Below are 19,045 nucleotides of genomic sequence, written 5' to 3' on the forward strand. Positions count from 1 at the left end.
CTCAGGAATCTGGAAAGGAGTATTACTTTACTCATTAGAGTGGTTGGAAAAAGGCACTGTAAGCAGAGAAAGTACAAACTTTTTGTTTTTTTTTATATCTTTGTTTGTTTATTTTTATGTGGTGCTGGGGACTGAACCCAGGGCCTCACAAATGCGAGGCAAGCACTCTACCACTGAGCTACAACCCCAGCCCATTGTGCAAACATTTTTTTGAATAAAGAATATATATATTTACTTTATAATCTGATCCCATTTCTTCTGGCATTTAACCTCAAATGTAAATTTTTTTGAAAAGCTATAATTCCTTTACTTAAGGACCATTTCCTGCTATGTATCTGCTTGCTTTGAAAATGTCTACTTTGTATAAGTGGGGTTTTCTTGTTTTTGTTTTATTAATGTCAGGGATCAAACCCAAGTCTTCATGCATCATAGTCAAGTGCTCAACCTAGCCTAAGAAGTATCTCCACAGCCCTTTTTACTTTGAGACAGGTCTTTTTATGTTGCTGAGGTCAGCCTTGAACTTGTGATCTTTCTTTCTTAGACCCCTGAGTAGCTGGGATTAAGGAGTGAGCCACTGTTCCTGGCTTCCATTTACCATTTTATTTTTAAAAATGAGTGAATTTTGAGCAAATAACATGGAATCAACAATTTTATATCACGTAAAACTTAACATTTATTCTCTGCACGTGTCTGTATATGGGCTATTATTCATTTATTTGAGTCTAACCAAGTACAGATAACAAAGCTTAGAGCATAAAATTACAGAGAGTCACTAGTTACAATTATCATTATTTTTAAAATTTCTCTTTATTTCTTTGGGAAATTTTAAAATGAATTATCTGGTTTTGTTTTAAAATATAGCACAGACAATTTACACCTGTGAAATATGGAATGTGCACAAGTTTTTAAGAGTTCTATGGAAAAGAGGGGATATTTCTATTCTGTTGCTGAAAAGTGACTGATATGCACTGAGAAAATTATATTCCACATCTTGAAATCGGAGTGTGTGCTTACCTTTCTGAACTTTGTCACAGAGAAGATAAATTTCTTCCCCTCCAGTTACACATCCAGCTGTCCTGTCCATTCTTACAATTTTCAAATTGGATGCATTGGGGGCTTCTGTTCAAAGGGGGAAAAAATAATAGACTTCAAGATTTATTCTCAGCTTCAAAGGCTAATCCCCTCTGAAGGATGCTGCGCTTACTACACATTACCTGGGCAAAGTTCACATAGATGCTTCACTCCTATCACTTTAACAAAGGTACAAATAAAACAAGAATGGCTTCCAAGGTCCTCAGAGCCCCTCTGGGGCATGGGCCATTCATTATCACTAAAACAGGTGAGGTAGAAAGGAATAGATGAGGTGGATTAGATGATGGTACCTGTTCTCCTTCTAGCACAGAGATCGATACAGAAAGAGAAAGAGCTTTTATAATGTTTCAGGAAGTAACAAGCCAACGGATGGCTGGAATTTCAATTAGGGGAAGATTACAACCCCAAACTTGTTTCCATGCTAACGCTATCCCATTTATTAAAGTCCTAAAGTTCTTAGGAAAAATACAGTTTTTTTCTTGAACTACTGATTAATTTTTATTCTACAAAAAGAAAAAAAAAAAAAAAAAAGGAGATGTTGTATTTCCTTTCCCCAAACTAAATTAGAATTTCTGTGTGGTTAGGGGGCAAAAAGTTTCATGTGGTAATACTGTAAAGCTTCCTTTTTTTTTTTTACTTCAACAGCTGCATTTTAAGGTGATTTGTGATATATATGTCTGTATCATTTTGTAAACCTTTCACTTCCCTTCAATCTTGTTTAAATTAGAGAAATCAGTTAGCTGTTGTACTTGAGCATGGAGTTTTCTACCAATACCAAACTCCATATAAGAAGCCCAAGTACTGCATTTGCAGGTTCTCTGGAAATATCTGTTTAATAAATCCCATGCATACCAAACAATAAAGTTGCATGGTGAATGCTAAAGACCACCGTGAAACTTTTTAAAAAGTTCTAGGAACTACAGACTGAAAGAAAATTCTGAAGGCACATACTATCTACACTATTCATTCTATTAATTTGAAGTTCCTATCTTGATAATGTTTAATAACCATGTGGGAATGAAGATGGACAAGAATAATAGTTGTCTTCTATTAACGTCTTTTCAGAGCCTCCAAGAAAACATATCAAGATACTTTTTCCCTTCTAAGAGCACCAACAGTCTATCCTTGAGTCACGCGTTCACAGATGAGAGACTTGTAAGAGTCTATCATGCACATCTGAGGAAAGATAACTACATTTATTGAGCATTTCTTAAAAATACTGAGTGGAGACATAAGCTAGACCGCAGTGCTCACATTTGGTAGATGTTACAACTCAAGGGTCAAAGTGATTAAGTTACTTTCCATACAGCTCAGAGCTGGCTACTAAGTGGAAGGGCAGGGCTGGAAGCGTGATTTGACACTGTCATCGAGCTGCGTCCTGTTGGAAGCCAACTACTCACTGCTGTCATAGATGGCGTCTGACACCACGGGTTCCAGGCGCCTGGTGAAGCTGCCCGTGCTGTCGGGAAGAAAAGCTGTAAACATGAGCCGCACCACGCTGAGGTCCATCTCCTTAGTCTGCTGAAGAGCCGCCTGGCGGATGAGCTCCTTTTCCCGATCTAGAATCATACAGCATAGTCGTTCATGCCGGAGGACAGCGGACAGTGTGGGCCTTTACAACAGCTTTTATAAAGCCCAAAGAACAGGGCCTTAAAAACCGGTTTTTTCCCTCTCTTGAAATTCTTTACATTATTAGTGAACATTTTTAAGTAGTCTCAGTTATGTCATCTAAATTAAAGTTATCAAAATAAGATCTGAATTTTTTTTTCTGGATTTTGGTAAGAATTGTCTTCCATGTATCAGACTGCCTCTCTTCTCCCGTCCTCCCTCATTCTGCCTTCCTTCAACAAGAGTCAAAGGCACAAAGATTGTGATGAAGTGGGATCTAATAATTCTATTATGCCCCAGCTATATGGAGAAATGTGAAAAACAATTGTTCCAAAAGTTCATTAAGCACAGGGACTGTGCTCCTTTCATAGAGGCTGGCACAGGGCCTGGCACATAGGTGCTCAAGAAATACTTGGGAAGAAACCAAAGGACTTGATCACATTTGCTCTTTTCCTCCTAATGACGTTTACACCCTGATGGAGAAAGTCACATTTAATTTATAGTATCCCAAAAGGGAATAAATAGTTCAAGTGATAAGTACTACCAGAGAGCTACAGAGGAGTGACTTGGGATTTTGAGGGAGGAGAGTTCAGAGGCTTTGAAGCAGAAAGAAGAGACATTTGCTCTGAATCTTGAAGGGATGAAAGAATTTGAACATGTGCAGACTGTGGATAAGGGCATTTCAGGAAAGAAAGGACAGCAAGAGTAGACAGAATGGGCCAACTCTGGGAAGTGAGAAACCTTGGTTCTTCTATGGAGCGGTTCTGTTTGACAGCAAAGGGTGGAGTGGGAAAAGGAGTCAGAAATGCAGATGGGGGGCCAGCATTTGGGAGGCCTAAGATGGCAGCTTTGCAGAATTTAGATTCTGTAGGCAATAGGGAGGTGCCAAGTAATGGTGAGTTGCAGGGTTTAAGTGAGATTTATCCCGCCACAGGGTGTAAACTGGACCAGAGGTGGAGGGACAGAGACCAGGGAGAAGACTCTCACTAAAGCCATGAAAATGGGGTATGGAGTGGAATGCCAGGGAGCACAGCGAAGAGCTGGAGCAGGGACTGAAGAGGCAGCACAAGTGAGAAGGAGACCAAGATGAGGTGCAAGCTCAGAGGCTGCGTAGCAGAAGACAGAAATGCTTAGTAGAGAAATGACCTTCAGTTCTTGAGTTACATGAGCATGGGATGATGACTGGAGGGCCAAACTAAAGGACAAAATGGGCCAGGTGTGGTAGCACATACCTGTAATCCCAGCAGCCTGGGAGGCTGAGGCAGGAGAATTGCAAGTTCAAAGCTAACCTCAGTAACTTAGCAAGGCCCTGAGCAACTCGGCAAGACCCAGTCTCTAAATAAAATACAAAACGTGCTGGGGATGTGGCTCAGTGGTTAAGTGCCCCTGAGTTCAATCCCTAATACAAAAAAAAAAAAAAAAAGACTCCCCCAAACAAACAAACAAACAAACGACAACAAGCCAAACCAAGCAGAAAAATCCCAACAATCCCTGAAGGACAAAATGTAAAATAGAAATGGGTCATTTGATGGGACAGGGAATAAAGTTCAAAGACACATTCTGAGTATAGGCAGAAAAATAGAAAATCATTTCATTATTATGGATAATAATAATACTTGATGTTTTCCTTACAATAAAGCTAGTTGGGGGTGTATAACAGGAGGTGTTCTTTGGACTAATCATGCTTTGGTTTTGACTGGCTGGAAGGAAAGCATGGGTGCTGCCAGCAGAGAAGACATGTAGGTGGGTATGAATATGCATCAGGTGTTCCAAGAGCAGTGACAGCAAGGGATGAGAGCAGCGGGGGGCTGGAGATGAGCCTGGGAGGATGGCTGGTGACCGAATGGGAGGGCTTTGGATGCCAGGCCATGGAGCTGTCCATTTCATTCTAGAGGCTGCAGGACGCCATCACAGGTTCTGAGCAGGGAAATGGCGGGAGCTGTGTGGGGTACAGACTGGGAAAAGGAAAAGCCTAAAACAAATAGATGAGCGGATAGTTCCATGCCTGAGAAAACAAAAGCCTGAGCTCCTCAGAGGAGCAAGGCTGGGACAAAGTGATGCTCACCAGTGAGCTGCCGGTCTCCTCCACCTTCTGCTTGTAAATAGGCAAGGTCAGGATGCACTAGAAGTCCCGGATTGTAGCCCCTTACACACGCGTCTGTCATTCGTGCTTCCAGTGTTTCAAATACTTTTTTCTTTGTCACATGAAGTATACCCAGGTTTGCAAAGCTGGAGGGACAATAGTAACAGCAACAGCAAAAACAGTACAAGGTTACTTAATAAACGGAGTGTCTGGCTTCACTTTTGTAAGGTAGATTAAAGAAATACACAATGTTTTATCCAAATCTCTTGAGCTAGATACTTAAAAAAATATTAGAAGGGCACTATATGGAATATATTGCATATGACATAATGCTCTCGTCAGGTCTAAGGGGCACAATGTCATCAAACATGCTAATACGTCTGCAGAGAAATCCATAACTAGACACACCAAATGGAAACATAAAGATTATAAATAGCTGCATGTCAGGTCAGAGTAGATTTTGCTACCAAATGAGTCTGCAGTAAACTTAAATGAATTCCAACTGTGATTAAGGGAGTGGGTTGTATTTGTATATAGATCTCAATAAGGAAGCTGTATCTGGATTCCTTTTAGGGCATTTTCTATGGGATCATATGAAATAAAATTTAAATTCCAAATATATACTAATATCTCCAACACATTTTTGTATTTTATTTAGAGAAGGGTCTCGCTGAGTTGCTCAGGGCCTTGCTAAGTTGATGAGGTTGGCTTTGAACCTGCAATCCTCCTGCTCAGCCTCCCAAGTTGCTGGGATTACAGGTGTGTGCCATCACACCTGGCCTATTTTGTCCTTTAGTTTAGTCCTCCTGTCATCATCTCATCTTGAAGAACAAGAAAATCATTACATTTGAAAGAAATCATTTTTTCTTTTGGATCATCCTTTTTCTTATGGATCATTCTGGGCGGGATTTAAAGTCTACTTGGAATCCCATTTCCTCCCTGGTGATCTATAGGGTTGGAATTACTTATCACCACCAGAATGTCATCTAATTCCACAGCACTCATGTACTGAAAGTGCACACATAATCAGGGATGGAGAAGCTTTATCTCACGAAGGCTACATATTTATAGAACAAAATATGTTCATAAGCTAAATAAAGTAATTGAAAGGATTTAAAAAAATAAAATGCTCCACCCGTCAAATTTTTAAAGTGCATGAAACAAAGAAGTCTATTTAATAAATGTAATACAACACACTAATAAATGACAAAAAAGCACTTTATCAAGGAGACTCATTTGTTCAACAAATATTTAAGAAAAATAAGATAGGAATAGGGAATAGAAGAAACAGTAGGAAAAGGCATGACTCTTTAAAATAAGGAGAGATCAGGAAGAACTCAGCAAAAGGGTGAAAACTGAGCAAAATCTGAGGAAGTGAAGGAAGATGTGGATACCGGGATGCAGAGTACCAGGATGCAGGAGGAACAGCAAGTGCACACATCCTGGGACGGGGCCAGACTGGCGTTTTCAAAACACAAGTGTCCAGAGGTCAACGAGGCCAGAACAAAATGAACAAGGGGTTCCCCACAGGAAAGAGTTCAAAGAGGTAAATGGGGCCCAGACCTCTTAAACACTTGTGAGCTTTTGTAAGGACTTTTTTTTCTCTCTCTCTCAGAAACAAAATACATATGTATCCACACAAACTTATGTAATATAGTATAATATAATATAAATTAGGAGAGGAAAGAATGAGATGTTATGACAACTGGACTGAATGAAAGAACAAACTAATGTGGGAAGGCCATATAAATGAGGGAAAAGAAAGAGAAGAGGTGAAGACAGAATGAAATGAGCTTTCACATGGAAGCCCAGACATGGGATGCATCATGTGTCTAGACAGAGGTGGACAGCAGGGACACACACAGAGAATAAAATGTACCAGATATGCTCCTTGAGGGTAGAGATCTCTAATGGCTGGGACTCTGCCTGACACGTGGGACTTTAGTACATGTCTATTGAATACACGAACGCTGCACAGAAAACTATGCACTATGAAGACCAATATGCACAGAGGCATCGACCCTCAGCAGCACCTGTATTACTTGTCCCTTTAAATCCTATTCCTATGTAGAACATCCATAATGACTGGAAAACATGGTGATCTCCTAGGAGTATCCATCTCCTAGGAATGGAATGTCAGACACCTATGCAGCACTTTACACTGCATCATCTATAAAATACTTTTTGATGTTTATTTTGATGTATATTTAATTTACCTTCTATGAGAAAGACATCATTCTCCTTTATTAGGTGAATCACGAATGGTTTAATCTGGTTATAAAACAATGTGAAAGTCAGTCTTCCGTTTTAGGTTCATGATGGAGTAACAGATTGAATGGAAACTCACATGTGAAAAAAATGGTTGTCAGAAAACAGGCAGCACAGAACAGCCATACTTCAGAAAAGCAAATAAGTAATGTGAGTCTTACAATTCTCTAGCTTAAGACTTGGAGAGAGTCACAGGCTATGGCATAGGAATGGGGAACCTAATCCTAGCCTCCATCCACTTAAGTTGAGGAGGCACAGTTAGACATCTGAGGAGGCCAAGGAGGCTGGGATTCCCAAGCAGAGCAGCAGAGAAGGAGGGCATGCGGTGAGACTCAGAGATCCACTGCATCTTCAGCTGAGTCCTAATCATAGTATGTATGGGGGGAAACTACTCAAGACTGGGAAAGGGGCCACCATCAAGGAGCAGGTGCAACAATTCTTATAGCATAAGGAGAGCTATAAGCATTCAAGAAATCTCATAATGCATGGAGCATCAGATTGAATATTCAGAAGGTAGTGCCAGAGTGATGGTGTTAACCTAGACTAATGGTTTCTCTGGTTTCCTAATAAAGCTTAAAAGTAAGTCTAGAAAGAGTCACAAGTTTCCCAAATTCAACTTCATTCTAATTCTCAAAAATTATGTAAAGGCATATCCACACACACACACACACACACACACACACACACACAACACACACACAGACACACACAAATCCAGCATCCAACAATGCAAAATTCAAACTGTAAGGCACCTAATAAAATATTATGAGGCACAGAAAGAAGTAGAAAGATATAATTCATAACGAGGATAAAAATCAACAAATAGAAACAGATCCAGAAATGTTTCAGATGACAAAATTTGTAGACAAGTACATTGAAATAGTTATTATAGATAGATTCCACATGGTCAAAAAGAAAGCAAGCATTGGTGTGTCAAAGGAGAAACACTGGAGATACCAAAAAGAGCTCATACAAACCCACAGATGGAAACTACAATTTCTAAGAAAAAAAGTACATTGGATGGGATTAAGAACCTACTAGACACTGTAGAAAAAAAGATTAGTGAACTTGAAAACATACGAATAAAACTATTCAAATGAAACACAGAGAAAAAGAATTTAAAATAATAAGAAGAAGGGGTGAAACTTAGTGGTAGGGCACGAACATGCTCAGGATGAGGCCCTAGGTTCTCTACCTGTTGAAGGAAAAAAAGAAAGGAAAGAAAAGGGAAGGGAAGGAAATGAGTCATTAGTGAGCTCTGGGACAATTTCAAATGTGTAATTAGGGCTACAGAATTAGAGAAAAAGAGGAGCAGGGAGAAATAAAATCTTTGAAAAAACAATGGCTGAAAAGTTCAAAATTTAATAAACAAGATCTAAGAGAGATCTAAGAATCCCAATGAACCCCAAGGACTATGAAAAAAAAAAAAAAAGAACTATACTAAAGTTCATCTAATCAAATTGCTTAAAACTAATGATGAAAAAAAAAATCTGAAAAATGGCTAAAGAAAAAAATTACACACTATGTTCACAGGAACAATGATATAAGACTGACAGGAGATTACTTGTTGGAGACAGGCAAGCCACAAGACAGTGAGGCAACAAATGTTAAGTACATGAAAGAATAACACTGTTAGCCTGAAATTCTATATTGTTCACAAATCTCTCTGAATAACAAAGATGAAGTAAAGACATGTTAGATATATGACAACTGGAAGAATTCATCAGCATCAGATCAACAGTACAAGAAAAGCTAAAGGAAGCGCTTCAGGCAGAAGAAAATGATACAGATAGAAATCTTGACTTATAAAACAAATGATGAGTGAGGCAAATAGTAAATATGTGTGTAAATATAATTTTTTCCCTAATTAAATTTTTTTTTCTTTCAAAGATAACTGTCTAAGGCAAAAAAAAGTGTAAGATCTATGGCACATGTATGACACAATAGCATGAAATGTGGAGAAGGGAAATGAAAGTACACTGTTGTAAGGTTCTACTTAAAGTTAGACTCTGATAAGTACAAGGTGTGTAGTATGAATCCCCAAATAATTGCTAAAAACACAAAGATGTATAAACAAAACAAACAAAAAAAGATAAAATGAAATCATAACAAATAATCAATTACTTCAAAAGAAGGAAAATAGAAACAATAAACAGATATGACAGAAGAAAAAAAACATCAAGATAGTGGACTTAAGCACAGCTTTATCAATAATCACATTAACTATAAGTGGCCTAAACAATCCTATTAAAAGTCGCTGTCTAAATAAAAAGCAAGACTGAACTATATATAGTATATCTTTATTTTGAGTATAAATACATAAATGGGTTATAACTAAGAGGATGGGAAGAAAATGTTCCACATTAACAAAAGAAAGCTGAAGTAGCTTAGTATCAGTAGATTTTTAAGCAAAAAACTTTTTTTTAAGCAAAAAACTTTATCAAGGATAAAAGAGGACCACTTCATAATGAAAAAAAGATCAATCATCAAGAGGACAGAAGAATCCTAAATGCTCCTAATAAAAGAGCTTCACATTACCAGAAGCAAAATTTTATAGAATGGAAAGGAAGAATAGACATATCTATAAATATAGTGAGAAATTTAAAAAAATTTTTTTTAATTGGACATGATACCTTTATTTCATTTATTTATTTTTTATGTGGTGCTGAGGATCGAACCCAGCGCCTTGTATATGCTAAGTGAGCGCTCTACCGCTGAGCCCCAGCCCCAGCTCCTACAGTGAGAAATCTTAACACCTCTGTCTCAATAATTGATAAAACCATAGACAGAAAACCAGTAACAACATAAAAGATTCGAACAATACTATCAAACAAGTTGACCTAATTGACATTTATAGAACATCTACTCGGCAAGACAAAGATAAACATTATTTTTAAGTACACATGGAAAAAAATCTTAAAAGACCATATTCTGAGCCATAAAACAAGTCTTTATAAATTTATAAGAATACAAATTATACCTATTATATACTACACTATATATATTGTATTAAATAATATACAAATTATATACTATTTTTTTACCATAATGGAATTGAACCAGATATCAATTGCCAAAAGACATTCAGGTGGGAGTATTTTTAAATCAAGACTGGCTATGTAATAATTGTTGACTCTGGTGATGGGTACAATGTAGGCTCATTGTAGCATTCTTTTTACTTTTATTTATATTTGAAAATTTCATAATAAAATGTGAAAGAAAACAAGATCAGACTGTTAATACTAATTGGATAAAGAAAAAAAAGGATTACACATATGAATACATAGAAATACAAAATGGTACAATTGCTTTGGAAAGCCATTAGGCAGTTTTAAACAAGATATACAAACACTTAGCATAGGTCCCAGCTATTCCACTTCTCCATATCTACCCAAGAGAAATGAAAACTATGTTTACATAAAAAGTGCTTACCATAAAAAACTGGAAAGAAACCAAATATCCCTCAATAGGTGAATGGATAAATGTAGTGCACTGACACCATGAAATACTACTACTTAATAACTAAAACGTATCGACCACTCATGCACAGAACAGCATGGAGTAATCTTACTGCATGACGGACGCTAAGTGAAAAGAGCCACCACACTCAAAAAAAAAAAAAGCCACATGTGCTGTGGTTCCATTTACATGTCATTCTGGACATGGCAAAACTATAGGGTTAGAAAACACACCAGAAGTCAGGGTGAGTTGGGAAAAATAATTGAATAAAAGAGAGTATACAGGGGATTTGGGGGGTTATGGAACTATTCTGTATTTTGATTGTGGTGGTTATATGAATATTTGTCAAAATTCATAGAAATGGATATTTTAAAGGGAGACTACTATAATATTTAGATTATGCTTCAAAATACTTGACAACTTTTAAAGAAAGGTTATCACTGCTAATAATGAGACTGAGACTACAACCCTGTTTCTTACTCAAAATGACATATTTTTGGCACAGTGGTTTTCAACACGTAGTCTCTAGACCACCACCAGCAGCAGCAGCATTAACTTAGACTTATTATGATACAAATTTTAGGCCCTATCCCAAACCTACTGAATCAGAAACTCTGGGGTTGAGTCTTATCAACCAGTGTTTTAACAAACCCGTCTAGTTGCTTCAGATGTACCCTGAGGTGTAAGCGCCTGGCTCAACAGTACTCTTTCCAATGAGATTAGGTTCTCTGGGAAGGGGCCTGGCATCAGAGTGACCCAGGGTGTCTTTAACTAGTAGCCAAGTTCAAACTTGCTGCAGTCTGCCAGATGCTTCCATCATGTAATCATCTGGGGCTGTTGCTGCCCTCAGGTTATATCTGAATCCCTGTCATTGGGTTGGGATTCAAAAGGGGCTCCCTTCTGTGGCCTTTCATTTTCTCAGGACTCTGTCACTGACTTCATAGAATTTAAAAGCAGCCTCTGACTCAAAATACACAGTCAGAGGCTGCTTTTGATACTTCCACCTTTGGTCCATACTTAGTCAATTTTCTTCAGTCAGCTCCTTTAATGCATGCTAGGGTTCAATCCAATAAATTACCAATCATCAATTGATCCTGGATCTATAAAATAGTGATTTAACATGGTTTACACTAGCTCAGTAGGCAGGCCTGATGTTTCTCTTTTGCATTTTTATATTTATATATCCATTTCTAGGGCTTACCTGTTGCTGTATACTGTATGTGTTAATTGTGAAAGAAAAAAGATATTCCGTATCTCTCTAAACCCAGACTACCAGGAAGCAAACAATGTGTGGTGATTATTGGTGGGGAAAGCCACCTACAGCAAAGATAAGCAATTACAGATATTTTTCCATTGAATGAAAATTTCAAGGAACTAAAATGTTGAAGAAATTGTTGATATTCAATAAACAGGACCATATCAAACTAAAAAGCTTTTTCACAGCAAAGGAAACAATCAAGAATTTGAAGAGAGAGCCTATAGAATGAAAGAAAATCTTTGCCACCTGCACTTCAGATACAGCATTAATCTCCAGAATATATAAAGAACTAAAAAAACTTAACACCATAAATAAATAAATAAATAAATAAATAACCCAATCAATAAATCAGGAACTGATCAGGCAATTCACAGAAGAAATACAAATAATATGGAACCTATTGTCACTGTGTGAAAGAATGTTTACCACAGCATTATGTGCAAATGGGAAACAATTCAAATATGTATCAAAAATTAAAGAATGAATAAAAAGGTTCTATTATTTAAAAAATAAAACTATGATTAATTATTAGATATTTGTTTTTCAGTGATGAAATATTTGAATGGAAAACACAGCCCCAAATTGTGGGCTCAGTTTAAATAGTGCCAAGAATAGAAATGTTTCACCAATTCCAAATATTTATTTGATATATTTACTTTTCTTTAGATGATTGGTATTAATGACATTAACAGCTGGACTTTCTTCTATTGAAATGTCTTATATTAGTTTGATCTTGTTTTGTAAAATTTACAGTTTGTTGAATAAGAATAGAATATGACCATTTGTTTTTAATAAATTTTGAAAAATAAAAAAACCCAAATACATGAAAAAACTTTGGACATCTCTAGCAATTATAGAAATGCAAATTAAAATTTCCTCAGATTCTATTTCATTCCAGTCAGAATGGCAATTATCAAGAGTACAAGTAACAATAAATGTGGGGGAAAGGTACATTCATATATTGCTGGTGAACTGCACACTGTTGAGATCACTCTGGAAAGCAGTATGGAGATTATTTAGAAAACTTGGAATAGAACCATTTGATGCAGTTATTCCACTTGGTCTATATCCAGAGGACTTAAAATCAGCACACTAGAGTAACATGGCCACCTCAATGTTTGTAACAGCTCAATTCACAACAGCTAAGCTATGAAACCAACCTAGGTGCCCTTCAACAGAGGAATGGATAAAGAAAATATGATACACACACACACACACACACACATACACAATGGAATATTACTCAGCCTTAAAGAATAATAAAATTATGCCATTTGCAGGTAAATGGATGGAGCTAGAGAATATCATGCTAAGCAAACTCAGCCAATCACCCCCCTCCCCAAACCCCCCGAGGTTGAATGTTCTATTTGATATGCAGATGCTAACATACAACAAGGTGGGGAGGAGGGGAAGAAGAGAAGTTCATTGGATTAGACAAAGGGGAATGAAGGGGAGGGAGGGTGAACAGGAATAGGAAACAATAATGAATCTGACATAACTTTCCTATGTTCATACACGAATACATCACCAGTGAAACTGCATATCATATACATACACAAGAATGGGATCCTAATTAGAATAAGTTATACTCCAGGTATGTGTAATATGTCAAAATACACTCTACTGTCATTATATTGAAAAAGAACAAATTAAAAATGGGAAAAATTGTTGATATTCCAGGTCAAAATAAAATACCAAACTAAGGCTTCTTTTTTTTTTTTTTTTTTTTAAGAAAGATAGTAAAAGCTAACTAAATAAATGAATAAGAAAAAAAGGAAAAAAAATGAAAAATAACTAAAACAAAGAAATAAAAAAGCAAAAAGACAAATCTCTCACAGTAAAGCAATAAAACCTATAATTAAGACTTCAAGTGTGAGGAGTGATACTGGCCAAATTGGATTGTTACATTATTTGTGCATGTACAAATATATAACAATAAATCCCATCAGTATGTACAACTAAAATGCACCAGTAAAAAAAATGTGGGAAAAAATAAGAAACATTTTAAAAGAAAAAAAAGTTATTTAAAACAAATAATTTAATAAAGATAAAATGTTTTGAAAGCTACAGAAACCAAGATTATTGAAAATTTTATGCTGAGAGAAAGGTAAAGACAAACACTCCAAAGAAAGGTAATTCATTTGATTTTAGGAATTTCTAAGATTATTTCTGTTAAATGTCATTTTTTAATGTATCTTTTTAAAAACAATTTGTTTTAGATGTAGATGGGCACAATACCTTTATTTTATTTTACTTTTTTAAATGTGGTGCCAGGAATTGAATCCAGTGCCTCATGCATGCAAGACAAGCACTCTACCATTGAGGCACAACCCCAGCCCTATTTATCTTTTTTTGATGTGTTAGATCAGTGTTCTGCTTGTGAACCCATACTCTTAGTCTAATCTGTACTATTGAAAACAGATTATCTTGGTTCTATTTCTAGTATTGACAAGTCTAAGGAATAACTCTGGCTATCTTTCTGATTTTTCCATTTGATATTCTGGCCTGCAAGTCAGAACGTTATAATAATAATCAATGTCGTGCCACAAAAACATATGTGGGCAAGTTTGCTCATGTTATTTCATAATATTAGCTAGTGTTAGCTCAGTCTAGAAGTTTGGAGATATAAAGAGCCTGGAGATAGATTCTGTAATACAAACTCATTTTATAAGGGAAGGGATTAAGGTCTCCAAAAATGTCATGCAACTTGCCCCTAGTCTTACTTGTTTAGAGTAATAGAACTGAAAATAGAATTTTGGTTTTCAGAATGCTTGCATGGTTTTCTTTCTACAAAAGAGCAATCAGTTCTGATATTGAAAACTAAAAACGAGAGACAGAGACAGAGAGTGACAGAGAGAAAGACAAATGAATTATAAAGGAAACAGTGTGCTTTGGCAAAAATCTCTCCGCTAACCAATCAAGTGAGAAAGGAGTACCAATCTTCCACAGGCTATCGAACAAGAAAGGCTGCTGAGTCTATGTAGCACTCAGGGGTCGCTCCTTGATTAAATTCCTCAATGAAATTGTCTAGGGTTAGAAAATCTCACAGAGCTACCACCAAATCAACATCAGGGAGTTCAAACTTGGGAGTTTAACATGTTCAAAATGTTTGATGAATGAATAAATGAGTCAATGAACGATGAATGCTTTCAACTTCTAAGCCCTATTTATCCCTTCCCCTCCACACTTTGAAGGAATAAAGGTACTAAATTTTCACCTTACTTGGAGATAGATAGGGGATTTACTTGTCCTATTCTATGCCCATTAGTTCCTTCTAAAATCATCAAAGATTGCTAAACAAAGCTCCAGAAACACCAGACAATGTACTGGAAGTTTACGTTAACAGATATTATTAGTAGGGAGCTTTAACTATAATTTCCTCCAAGAGAAAGATAAGCACACAGATTAAACAAGACCAAAGAGAGTCAACACTTCAAACTAACAGGAACCCATTGGAGTAAATCTGTAGAAACACTAAGTGATGAATGAATCTAAAGTGATAACAATTACCCTACATTTCAAAGCTCTCCTAGGCCAGTCAGAAACTGGAGGAGTATTCCAGAACAGACCTCCAACCAAAGGTGACATTCAGCAGGAAACAGGCCAGTCTTTCAAGAGGATGTTGAAACAAGTTCATATGAAACATACTTGAAATTTTCAAATCAACTTAAGCTTCTTCCTTCAATCTAGAGTCTTTTTTTTTCTAACATCAAAAGAATCAGGTTTTAGTAACTTAAAAGAAAGCTCTCTCTCTAGGTTTTTCACACTTGAATATTTTCACAGTCAAACAAAGAAATACCTGGCAACATAACAACTCAACCTCCCTGCTGACAACCAACCTGAAACTTGACCAGAATTTAAAACCTGAAATGCTATCATCAGCTTAATTATAGATGAGTTAAACAATTCCTTCCTTTTGAGTGAATAGCCCACATTATCTAGAATTTTAGCATAAACTATTTAAATCAGGATTAGAAAATGGTGAAATATATTTTTTAAAATTAAATAAGATTAATTAAAAATTTCTTATCTCTGTTTTTTGACGAATCCAAAAGTAGAACTTAAAATAACCATCCTAGGGGGGCGGCTGGAGTTGTGCTCAGTGGTACAGCATTTGCCTAGCATGCACAAGGCACTGGGTTCGATCCTCAGCACCACATTAATGTAAAATAAAGATATTATGTCCACCTAAAACTTAAAAATAAATATAAAAAAAAAAAACACTTTTGGGATTATTGACTGTAGATATCAGTTTATGTCATGTGTTAAATTACCATGTTGTGTGCTATTTTAGGAAAACAAGAAAAAATTTATTCTTTAGCATAATATGTTTTATTAAAAATTTTCTTGATCCTTTTGGATTTACATTATTTCTATAAAACTTCATTCATTAAAAATTGTTTATTTGGCCAATCCTTAAATGAACATGTCACTTTCTATTTACATTTCAAGTCTATGAATGACCAAACAAATTTGCATTCCTTGGCTTCTTATCTGTGCACACTTTCTAAGCAGCACAGAGTTGGAACCATATTTATCTACTTCATGCCCCAAAGGTTCACACTAGAAATTCATTAAAGGAATCATCAAGAACAATGCAAAAACTATCTCTAAAGTGTTGTTTTCTGCTACCATTAGGGTTCTTCAAATTTGTCCTTATCTTTTTTCAGAAGGAAAATATTGTTGAAAGTGACACAAATGCCTACTAGTTGAGTGACCATGTAATTTATCATCCAAACTGGGCCACCTTGGAGAGTAGAAGAGGGTGCTACAAATAATTAGTCTAGGATCACAGATTCAAGGGTTGTCTCAGGTAAGTCCGCTATGTGACCACCTCCTCCTTGGAGTCCAACTGAGAGCAAATGCCCCCCTTCCCTTTTAAGGCCTGCCGAGGGTCTTAGAAAGGTGCCTAGTGAGAAAGGCTTGTTATTCCTCATCCCTGCACCTCGCGTCTATCTGTTCCCACGTTCTGCAGCACCCGATACCCTCTCTTACCCAACCACCATGTCCTTGGGTCCAGCATTCACAGTGCAGATTCCATCCTCACAGTGTTTTCCCACCAGGCTGTGGGCGTGCAGGTGGATATTTTTCCCATTTGTGACCAACTGAACAATAACCTTTGCAGGTCCCACATAGTTGCAGATCTATATAAGAAAAACATTTAAGAAGTTAGCATATCTGACTACAAGACCACATGAAAAAATGTATGATAAACTGGTTAAGTACAAGAAGTAAAATACAAAATTATGCATATCCATACATATGCCTGCAGTTCTGTTTTTAAATGTGATGAATAAATGAAAGGATGGAAATAAACTGAAATGTTCATGGAGGCTGTGTTATGTGCTGAGAAGATACACTCCAGAAGCAGGCCATTGAGAAGACAGTATGCATTGCTCAGGCTGGATCAGCACATCCCGGAGGATGCCATGTTGTCATGAAGCATCCCTTTACCACTCACCGAGAATGTGCTTTTTCTCTGAACCCTCATTCACAATTTCTGGTTACAAAATCTAGGTAAATGATCAATGAGAAAGGAATGGGTGACTGAAGGAAACCATGAGAATAAGGGAGGTAAACAGAATAGTGCATTGTACGCCTCTGCGGTGTGATTAGGCAGGAGCTTGCCAAGGACCTGGCTCTGAAAGTTGGCTTTGAACACTCAAGTCTACTGAGCTGGCTGACAGTCATCTGTTAGAACACCTCAGCATTCAGAAGTCCTCTCTGCCATGAGTTCTGACAATGAATTAACATACACTATACACACACACACACACACACACACACACACACATACACACACACACACACACACACACACACACTCAGGTCACTGTTAAGTTTCCTTAGTTTAAAAAAAAAAAAAAAGTGCACTCCCTAACTGCAAATTCTTAGATTTCACACCTGTTTAGTTGTTTAGTTCTTAGTTTATAAAATCATATTTTTTTCCATCTAAGGTCATTTATCTTTTTTATTTGTGTATCCTTAAAATGAGGACAGCAAAAAGGGAAAAGCAGAAGATCCTGGACACCCTTTCTCCTCCAGTTGTTTATCCAGCCTATAAGTAGACCACAGACTCCTTCCTTGAGAAAGTCCCAACACTGAAATCATACCAACAGAAAAGACCCATGGCCTCATTTTTATTCTACTGAATCCTATTAATTTAGAACCCAATCATAAATTCAGGCAAATTCTTGGAAATGCACTGTGTCTCTGGAACGCCTTCTGATATAAACTTAAAGTGGAACCTATACTTGCCAATGAAACTTCCTGGAAGGAGAGAGAGTCCTTTATAACCAGCCTGCTTCTATTAGAAACACTGTCAACTGGATTCATACTCTACTGAGGCAGGATTTTTGTAGGATGTTCCAGTATGGATTTTTCCTAGTCCAGTCTCTGATTGCAAGAGTTGATCATTGCTGGGATTATTCCCCTGATGGCTAGGGAGTGATAGTGTCCCCTGAGCAAAGGACAGACTCCCCTCCAGTAACTGTGTGGCTCTGCTAGGTGCTTTGGGCTTCTCTACCCAAGCTCTAGTGCTGAGCTGTGGCAGAGATTAGTTCTGAACCTTCTTAACACCTATCAATGGTTTGGATGCCCCCACCAACATTCATGTAGAAATCTAACCCCCACTGTGAGTATTAAGAAGGTAGAAATTTAATCCAACTACATTCTGGAGGTGGGGCCTTTGGGAGGTGAGTAAGTCAAATAAGCCACAAGATTATGGCCCTAATCCAACGGGGCTGGGACATTCTAAGAAGAGGAGGAGATGCTTGATTTAGGACATTTTGTCTCACCATGTGATACCCTGCGTTATCTTGAGACTCTGAAGAGAGTCCCTCCAGAAAGAAGGATGTGGCTGTCCAGTCCTGAACTTCCCAGCCTTTAGAAGTATGAGTCAGATGAACCTTTACTTTATATGAATTACCTAGTCGATAGCATTCAGTTATAGTAACAGAAAACAGACTAAGACATCCCCACTTTCAAGGACCAAGGCCACCTGCTGGGGATGGGCTTCCAGTCTTTGCAGAGACTAATTACAAAGGGGGTTTCAGATTAAATTTGATTTTGACCACCTCAAAGCACAAATCAATGTCTTAGGCATAATGTTTAAAAACCCTTCTGCGCTTAAAGCTCATTATGAATTGAGCATGTTTCCCTATTTTATAACAGGCAGGAAGCCTTTGCTTTTGAGTGCAGGACAGGGAATATGGAGTGCCGGATCTGCTCCAGGCTAACTGTCCTCCTTGGATTACTGTAGTTCTGGGCCTTGGAAT

General features: G+C 37.2%; 1 protein-coding gene across 2 annotated transcripts in view; it reads right to left on the reverse strand.

The window, feature by feature from the left end:
- Positions 1 to 19,045, reverse strand: part of Nfkb1 (nuclear factor kappa B subunit 1) — a 116,690-nt gene that overhangs the window by 33,400 nt on the left and 64,245 nt on the right. For both annotated transcript variants that reach the window (XM_076863941.2, XM_076863940.2), the window contains exons 6-9: positions 16,764 to 16,912; positions 4,766 to 4,929; positions 2,493 to 2,651; positions 1,015 to 1,119 (exon numbers count right to left, since the gene is read on the reverse strand). In XM_076863941.2, the coding sequence (XP_076720056.2) occupies positions 1,015 to 1,119; positions 2,493 to 2,651; positions 4,766 to 4,929; positions 16,764 to 16,912 (577 nt within the window). The remainder of the gene's footprint in view (positions 1 to 1,014; positions 1,120 to 2,492; positions 2,652 to 4,765; positions 4,930 to 16,763; positions 16,913 to 19,045) is intronic.

Source organism: Callospermophilus lateralis, chromosome 8 (genome assembly GCF_048772815.1).
Source record: "Callospermophilus lateralis isolate mCalLat2 chromosome 8, mCalLat2.hap1, whole genome shotgun sequence".
Classification (NCBI taxonomy): domain Eukaryota; kingdom Metazoa; phylum Chordata; class Mammalia; order Rodentia; family Sciuridae; genus Callospermophilus; species Callospermophilus lateralis.